Here is a 10,687-nt window from a genome sequence, read left to right on the forward strand (position 1 = left end):
TTTTAATGTACTTAAAATGCTAGCATTTTAATGTACTTAAAATGCTATCATTTTAATGTACTTAAAATGCTATTATTTTGCACTTTGCAAACTATTTTATGAAGTGTATAGTGCAAATATTATCTCCATTTTGCACTGATTAACCTATGGTTATTTGAACCCTGGTCTTAGAGACTTCAAACCTAGTGCTCTTTTTACTCTACCCCATTGACTCTGATAATTGAGCAGGTGACCCATGAGGGCCATTGTTAAAGTTTCTGAAAACATGGGACACTGATGAGGCCTGGTTTTATTGTTTGACAGGTACAGTAACATCTTTCATGTCTTCATCCGGATGTCCCGTGAAGAAGGTCTAAAAACTTTGTACAGGGGCTTTATGCCAACAATCCTCGGAGTCATTCCTTATGCTGGGCTGAGCTTCTTCACCTATGAAACATTAAAGAAACTTCATCGTGGTAAGGAAGGCTTTGGGAAGATGGTACAGGAATGTTTCTTCTGAGGGCAAGAAGCGTGGTGAAAGAAAAGCACTAAACTCTTAATAGGGAGTGGATTTGTTTTGTTTTAAAAAAAAACAGAAGTATTCAGGGGCAGCGAGGTGGTGCAGTGGATAGAACCCCCTCCCTGAAGTCAGGAGGACCTGAGTTCAAACCCAGCTTCAGACCAAACACTTGATACTTACTAGCTGTGTGACCCTGGCCAAGTCACTTAACCCCAATTGCCTAAAAAAAAAAACAAAAAAAAACCAGAAGTATTCACCATTGATTTGATGCTCACTTGAAATAGTATGTTAGGAGTAAATTGAAATTTTGGGAGCTTTTTTCCAGACCTGGGATAACACTTTTTCCCCAAAGATACCTTTTTTTACATGCTTCTTGGTCCCCATGCGATATGATGTGTGGTTTCTAAAAATATTTTAATATTTTATTTTTTCCAATTATAAAATAATTTTTACATTCTTTTTTTAAATTTTGAGTTTCAAATTCCCTACTTCCTCCTTCCCCTCCCTCCCTTCCCCCCTCATTGAGAAGACAAGCAGTTTGATATAGGTTATATATGTGCAATCATACAAAACATATTTCCACATTGGTCATGTTGTGAAAGAAAACAGAGACCAAAAAACAAGAAAAATAAAGAAAATTTTAAAAATGATGCTTCACTCTGTATAGCATTTTTTCATCATGAGTCTTTTGGGATTGTCTTAGGTCATTGTATTGATCAAAATAGCTAAGTCATTCATATTTGATCACCATACAATATTGTTGTTACTGTGTACAGTGTTCTTCTGGTTCTGCTCATTCACTTAGCATCAGGTCATGTAAGTCTTTACAAGTTTTTCTGAAAGCATCCTGCTCATTGTTTCTTATAGCCCAATACTATTCCATCACAATCATATACCACAACTTGTTCAGCCATTCTCCAGTTGATGGGCATCACCTCAATTTCCAATTCTTGGTCACCACAAAAAGAGCTGCTATAAATATTTTGTACATGTGGTCCTTTTCCCATTTGTATGATCTCTTTGGGATACAGACCTAGAAGTGGTATTACTGAGTTAAAGGGTATGCACATTTTTATAGCCTTTTGGGCATAGTTCCAAATTACTCTTCAGAATGGTTGGACCAATTCACAACTCTACCAACAGTGCATTAGTGTCCCAGTTTTCCCACATCCTCTCCAACATTTGTCATTTTCCTTTTCTATCATATCAGCTAATTTAATGTGAGGTGGTACCTCAGAGTTGTTTTAATTTGCATCAACAGTGATTTAGAGCATCTTTTTCTTTTTTTTTTTTTTGGTTAGGCAATGGGGTTAAGTGACTTGCCTAGGGTCACACAGCTAGTGTTGTGTGTCTGAGGCTGAATTTGAACTCAGGTCCTCCTGAATCCAGGGCCAATGCTCTATCCACTGAGCCACCTAGCTGCTAGAGCATCTTTTTCATATGACTATAGATAGCTTTGATTTTTTTTTTCTTTTGCAAACTGCCTGTTCATGTCCTTTGGCCATATATCAATTGGGGAATGACTTGTATTCTTACAAATTTGACTCATTTTTCTATGTGTTTGAAAAATAAGGTCTTTAATCAGAGAAATTTGTTGTAAAAAATTTTCCCCAGTTTTTTGCTTTCCTTCTAATCTTGGCTGCATTGGTTTTGTTTGTGCAAAACTTTTTAACTTAACATAATCAGAATTATCCATTTTATATCCTGTAATGCTCTTTATCTCTTGTTTGATCACAAATTCTTCCTTTATCCATAGATTTAACAGGTAAACTATTCCATGCTCCCCTAATTTGCTTATGGTGTCACCCTTTCTGTCTAAATCATGTCATCCATTCTGCTATCTGCTTCCATTTTATGGATGAATTCATCTCATTCACATTTGTTAGTTACAATTACCAACTCTGTATTTCCTTCCATCCTACTTTTTCCCTCTGTTTATCCTTCTCTCTCTCCTTTCACCCTGTCCCTACTTAAAAGTATTTTGCTTCTGACTGCTGTCTCTCCCAGCCTGCCCTCCCTTCTGTCAGCCCCCCCACCTTTTTTATTCCCTCTCCTCTGCTACTCCCCTGTAGGGTAAGATAGATATCTATATACAACTGAGTGGAAATGTTATTCCCTCTTTGAGCCAGTTTCAGTGAGATAAGGTTCAAGAGTTGTTCATCCCCCACCTTCCATCTTCCCCTCAAATGGAAAAGCTCTTTTGTGACTCTTTTCTGTGAGATAATTTACCCCATTTTACCTCACCATTTCCCTTTCTCCTAGTGCATCCCTCTTTCTCACTCCTTAATTTTTTTAGATAGTCATCTCATCATAGTCAACTCACACCCATGCCCTCGATTTATGTATACTCTTTCTAACTGCCCTAATGATGACAAAATTCTTACAAGTACCGTCTTCTCCTGTAGAAATGTGAACAGTTTAACCTTATTGAATCCCTTATGATTTCTCTTTCCTGTTTACCTTTTTATGCTTCTCTTGATTCCTGTATTTGAAAGTCACATTTTATGTTCAGCTCTGGTCTTTTCCTCAGGAGTGCATGAAAGTCCTCTATTTCACTGAATGTCTATTTTTCCTCTGAAGGATTATTTTCAGTTTTGCCTAGTAAGTGATTCTTCTTTGTCATGCTAGCTTCTTTGCCCTCTGGAATATCATCTTCTGAGCCCTCCAATCCTTTAATGTAGAAGCTGCTGAATCTTGCGTGATCCTGACTGTAGCAGCATGATACTTGAATTGTTTCTTTCTTGCTGCTTACAGTATTTCCTCTTTGACCTTGGAGCTTTGGAATTTGGCTATAATGTTCCTAGGAGTTTTCATTTTGGGATCTTTTAGGAGGGAATCAGTGGATTCTTTCAATTTTATTTTTTACCCTCAGGTTCTAGGTCTAGGATATCAGGGTAGTTTTCCTTGATAATTTCTTGAAATATGCTTTCTTGAAATATGATGTCTAGGCTTTTTTATTGGATCATGGCTTTCAGATAGTCCAATAATTCTTAAATTCTCTCTCCTTCATCTGTTTTCCAGGTCAGTTGTTTTTCCAATGAGCTAGTTCACAATTTCTCCTTTTTTTCATTCTTTTGATTTTGTTTTATTGTTTCTTGATGTCTCGTGGAGTCCATAGCATCCTTTTGCCCAATTCTGATTTTTAAGAATTATGTTCTTCAGTGAGCTTTTGTAGCTCTTTTTCGATTTGGTCAATTCAGCTTTTTAAGGAGTTCTTCCCTTCAGTGGATTTTTGTGCCTCTTTTGCCATTTGACCTATTCTGTTTGTTTTTAAAAGTTGTTATATTTTTCAATTGCCTTCTTTACCAGGCTGTTCACTTTTTTTTCATGATTTGCTTGTATCACTCTCATTTCCCTGATTTTTCCCCACTTCTCTTATTTGATTTTTAAAATACATTTTTAACTCTTTTGGAAATTCTTTTGGGGCCTGAGACCAATTCACATTTTCCTTTGAGGATTTGCCTGTAGCTGTTTTAATATTGTCTTCTGAGTTTATGTTTTGATCTTTCCTTTCACTATAGTAGCTTTCTATGGTCACTTTCTTTTTTTGTTGTTTGCTCATTTTTCAGCCTATTTCTTGACTTTTAACTTTATGTTAAAGTTGGACTCTGCTCCCAGAATGGAGGGGGCACTTTCCCAAGCTTCAAATTTTTCTTACTTCTGTTTTTAGAGTTAGCTCTGTGGGTCTGTAGTTTTTTTGGTTCTTCCAAGGTGGTATGATATAGAGAAGTTTGGTCATTGTTCCCCTGGCCCATGCTCTGGTCTGTGAATTAGCACAAATACTCTTTTTTGCCCTGGAACTGTATCCAGGGTCCCTGCTTCTGCTAGTGCTCCTCCTCACCCTGGGACATTGACCCAGAACTGCATATACACAATGCAACAGAGTCCTGCTTCCAGTGCCAGCAGAGGGTCCCCTCCTTCTGACCACTTGTCTGAACCCCTTATTATCTGTGAGCTAAGAGCTCTGGAAGCCACTGTTGCTGGCTTGCCACGGCAGCCTGTGCTGGATTGTGCTCCACTCTCACCCCAGTGAGATAGACCTTTTCTGCCAGCTTCTAAGTCTTCTTGGGCTGGAAAATTGTTTTACCCTGTCCTTTTGTTCTGTTCTTTCAGAATTTATTTTGAGGCATTATTTTAATGTTGTTTGGAGGGGAGTTTGGGAGAGCTCAGGCAGGCCCCTGCCTTCACTCTGCCATCTTGGTTCTGTCCCCCAGTAAGATGTGTTTTGATCCAACAAAGTTAATTTTCAACAGTCTGTTCTAGGTGTACTTAGACTCATACAAGTCATATAATCAAAGACCTCCCAAAATCATGAAATCCCATTTTGCAGCATCTCTTTTTTGTTGTTTTGGGAGCATCATTCAGTAAGACTTTAATTGCACCAAATTCGGGAAAAATGTAATAGGCCATGGTGCACTCCTCATCTGTTTGGGGAGTAGGAGGTTATAAGATCACAGATTTAGACCTGGAAGGGACCCTTTCCAGAACTTAGAAGCCCCAGTCCAATTTCCTCATTTACAAATGGGGAAATTGAAGCCAGGGAGGTTAATTGACTTGTCCAAGGTCACACAGGTAGTGATTAGCAGGGCCTCCACTTGAATACAGATCCCTATACCATACTACAGAGGCTTTGTTATAGAGCAGAATCCTGCTCAGATACAGGGTGAACTGTTTAACTTATAATTTATTCAGTGCTTGCTGAGCTTTTTGAAACAATTAAAATGTGTCTTAGCACGATGGTGGCAGGACCTGAAGCTGCACTGTATCACATTTTGGTTCCTAGATCTCTGCCTACTCTCTAATTCAACTCGATTAATATTTATTAAGTATAAATGATGTGCCTTGAGTAGGCAGCGTTTGTTTATTTTCCTCATTTTGTTTCTTTTAGAACACAGTGGACGATCACAGCCATATCCCTTTGAGCGAATGATTTTTGGTGCATGTGCTGGCCTCATTGGCCAGTCAGCCTCCTACCCGCTAGATGTTGTACGGCGACGGATGCAAACAGCAGGAGTAAAGGGTCAGACTTATGATAGCATCATATGCACCTTGCAAGACATTGTCAGGGAAGAGGGAGTCATCCAAGGTTTATACAAGGGACTGAGCATGAACTGGCTTAAAGGCCCAATAGCGGTGGGAATCAGTTTTACCACTTTTGACCTAATGCAGATTCTTCTTCGTAAATTAGATGATGCTAGTTGTAACCGGAGTTAATGCTCTAATGTTCAGCTACCCAGATTACTTACTGAAGCACATGTGTATATGTAGAAAATGCTAGTACTATCCCCTACATTATTGTGAAATGTGATCTGAAATTTACTTTATTGTTTTGAATAATTGAGTTTGCAGTTCTGAAAAGATGCACTTACAATTGATCTTCTCTAACACCAAGTTCTCTTAGAGCAGCAAGTAATCTTTGAGCTCTGGGCAGCATTTGTCCTCCGAATTCTTCCCCTTGAAGATGTTTCTAACCCTCAAATTAGTGAAGAGGACTATGCTTCTGAAGCAGGCTCAGAGCACATCCAGGAATTAGGAGGATATCCTAAGATGGTCACTGTCTGAGAGGTGTTTAGGGAACACAACTTAGTATTTGGTTTTAAACATCCTATAAAATGCAGTATTTCACTTTTGAAAGTTTGGTTGTCTATTAGATAGCTGAATTGAGGTTAATATTCTTTTGAAAGGAAAAATTCAGAGTTCTGTTATTCATTTTTTTTAAATTGGTCCCTGGAAGGGAGATGGATTCATCAAAATCAAGGATCCCAAATGATTTCTTGTCCAAGGTCTAGGACTTTTTGGATTTAATCTGTCCATGCCTCTGAAGAAGGTAAATAAGATTAGAGGGTCTGTAGGACCGGCTTAAGTTTCTTCTCATGAGCTGTTGGAAGTAGGTAAAGGTAATCCTTTTCTCCAATGGCATGTGATGAATGTACTTTGAGCCCTCCTAAGTCTTGAGAAGCTGTTACCAGAAAGTAAGTGTAGATTTCCATAAATACCATATCCCTGACCCTCCTCAGATGCTTTCATTCTTGGTATAGTATTGTCTGTGTGAATACCATAGACTTCCAAATTTCCCTAGAAATGTCAAAGTTTTTGAGATTTTAAACAGGGAATTTTGTAAACTTGAAATTCATAGGTCACATCCTTCATTGAATATAATTGCTGCTAAGTGACCAACTTAAAGGAGAATTCAATCTCTCACCAGACATGGCAGATCAAGGAAGGTGAATCCTTGTTGTCTTCGGCGCTCTCGCATAAATATGCTTCTTTACAGTGGTGGATAGACCAGCTTCTGTACTTCAGATGGAGCAGGCTCATCTTGAATTTGCTCATAGAAAATGATGCCCTCTGAGAGGCCCCTCCCACAGTGACCCACAGTCGTTTAAGAGCCGCCTGATCTCATTGCTCAGGTGCCTTATTTTCCCAGCTCTAAGTGGGCCATGGAGCCTGAAGAACAAGGCCTACTAATGTGCTGCTCCAAAGAGTTGGCAGTACACTGTGGTGCTTAGAATGTCCACTGTGATATTTCCTGGGGAGATTTCTCACCCCTGGCTTAGCACCTCCCCCCAAACACATACTTTTAAAGGAAAGGGGAACTTATCAAATTATTCTAAGCTAAATCTTAGAGCACAAGAAGCATAAGAGAATGTCCCATATCCTGAATGACCCCAGGATCCCACAGTGAGGAAGTACATGCCCAGCTCACACCAGGAGTAGGAAGGTGCCTGGAAGATTTTCTTCTCCTGGAGGGTTGCTGCTCAGATGGGAAGGACTGTGTGTGGCAAACCACAGGGTGCAGAGAAAGGCCTTTTCCGATGTAGGTATTTTTAACTGTGTGATTTTTTAAAGGTCAGAATCTGTATCATGACTTCATTAGTATAAAATGAACATCATTGAACAGTCAGTGAAATTTGAATGCCCTTGTGTTTGGTTCTGATTTTGTACTCTGGACAGAAATTGCTTTAAAGCCAAATAGCCAATGTGATGAGTTCCCATTTTGCAATCAAGTTCCACTCAGCCAAGGACAATCAGCTTGGATATTTAAGTATTCCTCTATCTCTGTAAAGTTCAGTAGCTATACTTTCAGAGTCCTGGTGGTTAAGTTTCCTATTACTGGGAAGGTGTCCTTGGTGAAGCATTGACTTTCTAGGTGGTGGTATAGGAATAGTGAGGTTCTCTTCTACCTGGTATGTGAAGTGCCATTCCCAGACCTCTTGAGAAGAATGAACTGTCCTCTTCTGAAAGGCGGACTGGAGGAAGGGGAGGGTAGTCTGTCCCCACTGAGCCAACCTCCAGCCCAGCACCATCTCATATGGTTCTAGGCACCTGGGAAGCCAAGGCTTCTTTTGAGTGGCCCCTTTTGAAAGTCTTGTACTGTGTTCATGTCTGAGTGCTGTGTTTTGACACCCCCTTCCAGTATTGCTTCCCAGTCTGTCTTTGGAAAAAGGAAAGTATAAACTTCTGGGATCCACAGGATTTTGTGTCATGTTTTAAAATAGAGATAGAGAAGAGGGGAGCTTAAATTTGACTCTGTCACTGTTTGCTGACCTGAAATGAGATCACATCTGGGCAATCTCCAGCAGGTCATCATGGTCCCCTTCAGAAGTATAAACTGGAATTGAAAAAAGATGGACTTTGGGGGAAGCCCAGGATGGTGTCTTTACTGAACAATAAATTTGAAAATCCTCCTACAATGCAATAACAGTAATAGTGGACCTTAGATACTCATTTCCATATTTTCTTTCCAGTAAAACATTTCCCTGATCCTCATGTTTATTCACATGACAGACTTAATCATTTTAATCCCATTTCCTGAAATAGTTTTGGTCGGGGTTTGGGGGGAACTTTGCACAAGTCTTTGTGTATGAAAGTAGCTGAGATGTGTGTGTGTGTGTGTGTGTGTGTGTGTGCGCGTGTGTGTGTCTTATATGTATGTTAAATAAGGATTTTTTTTTTCCTTGCCCAATGCTTGCCTTATGGGTGTGAAGAGCCTTCTCTGTGTTCATACTTTGCATGGGTGTTCCTGTCCTGTAATTTCAGTCTTGCCTGAACAGAGGGGACAGAAATAGACCATCATCCTCATGGGGGAGAAGTCTTTCACTCCCCCAAGCTGCAGGCTTCATGTTTGAAGGCAAGAGCTATATTGTTCACACCACCTTCTCCCTCGTTTTCTGAGCTCAGCTCATTCTCCTATATTGGCCCAGTATCTTCCTTTCTTTGTGGGTTTGTTGTTGGAGATTTTGCTGTACTCTGGCCTCTTGTACATTCTCTGCCAAGCACATAATGTTACATTATCCTGTTATGTCTCCTCTGACCTCAGTACTCTAGGGGATTTTGTTACCCAGGAGGCATTTTGGCCATGCTGCACGTGTCCAAGGAAGAGCAGTTTTGACACTGTTGTCTGCCCCTGTTTCATGGAAGCAAAGGCTATCAGTAAGAGTCTGTCCTTTAAGGAGTTTACTGTAAGGATCCCGTGCACATCCTGAGCCTGAAGGGCAAAAATCCAAAGCAAAGCCCTTCCTTCTGTGGAAATGGAGCGTTCAAAAAGGTCATTTTTTCTTCTCAAGATTTGTCCGTGGCACCCATGTACACTTTCAGGATTAGACATCTTCCCGGTCAGATTTTCGAAGGGAAGATCCAGGAACACCAGCACCCTCGCCTCTTTGTCCTGCTGTGGCAGCTGCCTCCCTTTTGGGCTTTTTAGTCTGCAGTGCTGTATATGGGTCTAGCAGCTGCTGAAGCCCAGCCAGATCACAGAAATGTGACACTGGACATTTGAAGCCAGGTTACCATCCATTCCCTCGTACTGTGGTTGAGCTAAGCTTTAATGGAAACTCTCGACATCTCTGAAAGGGAAAGTATAGCCAATGGAGACATTTTCTTCATTGGAGAATTTTTAGGTTCTTTGCTGAGCAGTTTGATGTGGAGGTTGAATGAACCTGGTTAGTTTAGCCTGCTTTAGGCAGTAATCCACCCTAGAAATCAGTTTCCCGAGAGGAAGAGCGGGAGGATGTGGACCTGACCCAGGGGGAACGTGGCATTTTGTTCTTCAGCTGCGATGCTGTCTCAGAACCAGTGAACCTAACAGTGGGAGTGAGCGAGCGAGAGGTGCTTTGTATGCATGCATGAGTGGCCTCTGTGAGCGAGCACTTCTTGGAAAAAGTGCAATTTCCAGAATTGGATCAGACAGAAAGATTTTGGTCCTGAAACCTTTCAAGAGCTTTAGAATCAGGTACTCTCGGGCCCTTTAGGGCCTCCCTATGCTGCGTTTCTGAATAACCAACTCCCTGATGCCTGGTTTTCCCCAAATGCTGTGTTTTGCAGGGACTTGACACTGTTGTCCACCTAGCTTGCCTATGCACCTAATACGTGACATTGTTAAATGCCTTTTGTAAAGATGTGTTATTGCTGTCCGTGTGTCAATTTTGATTGCTTTTATTGGTCTGGAGTTATATTTTGATGCAGTGAAGATACTTTGTTTATATATATATATATATATATATATAATGTTTATATTTTAAGATTTGTGCCAAGAGAATATATTTAATAAAAATTAAAATAATTTGATTTCCTTTCTCTGTTTTTCCTTTTCCATTCCCACTCTTCTTGCGTATAACTGACCATAATATGAATTTGAAGTTTCTTTTAAGATATCTGTTGTATTTATTGAATAAAAATATATGTTGTTTGTTACTGATTTTAAAAATCAGATGAGCTGAAACTTTTTTTCTCTCTTCTTCTCCATTTAAAAAAGGAACAGCACCAAGTTAATTTGCTTTTTACTCATGTGGACCTCAATAGGATCTTTTCTATGGGTCAGTAGCCGCCAACGAAGGTTTCGCTGACCCTGGTGGATGACTCCATTTTGCCAGACTAACCTTGTAAGTTGACACCTGTTCACTGGCAAGGCTAGCAGCAGCAAAGACAGAATTCTTCTCCTTCACAAATTTCCCAACTGTCAGTATTCTAGACTTGGATTTAAAAGGCCCAGTTTGTCTTAGAGAACCAGCAGTCCTTACTAGTGTAGTCAGGAAAGACCGAAGCTTATACCATCCTGGCTCTGATACTTAATAGCTGTGTAACCATGGGCTCCCACATTGTGGGCCAGGATTTCAAGGAACAGGGCCCTTAACTCCATTGCCCTCGCCGTGGAGTTTATTTATAGTATTCAAACCGGTCCAGTGGACA

General features: G+C 40.2%; 1 protein-coding gene across 2 annotated transcripts in view; it reads left to right on the plus strand.

The window, feature by feature from the left end:
- Positions 1-10,024, plus strand: part of SLC25A42 (solute carrier family 25 member 42) — a 57,387-nt gene extending 47,363 nt beyond the window's left edge. For both annotated transcript variants that reach the window (XM_027853295.1, XM_027853296.1), the window contains exons 7-8: positions 304-455; positions 5,388-10,024. In XM_027853295.1, the coding sequence (XP_027709096.1) occupies positions 304-455; positions 5,388-5,713 (478 nt within the window). In that variant the 3' untranslated portion in view covers positions 5,714-10,024. The remainder of the gene's footprint in view (positions 1-303; positions 456-5,387) is intronic.
- The last annotated feature ends 663 nt before the right edge of the window (positions 10,025-10,687 follow it).

The sequence above is a fragment of the Vombatus ursinus genome, unplaced genomic scaffold (genome assembly GCF_900497805.2).
Source record: "Vombatus ursinus unplaced genomic scaffold, bare-nosed wombat genome assembly UNPS02009918.1, whole genome shotgun sequence".
Classification (NCBI taxonomy): Eukaryota; Metazoa; Chordata; class Mammalia; order Diprotodontia; family Vombatidae; genus Vombatus; species Vombatus ursinus.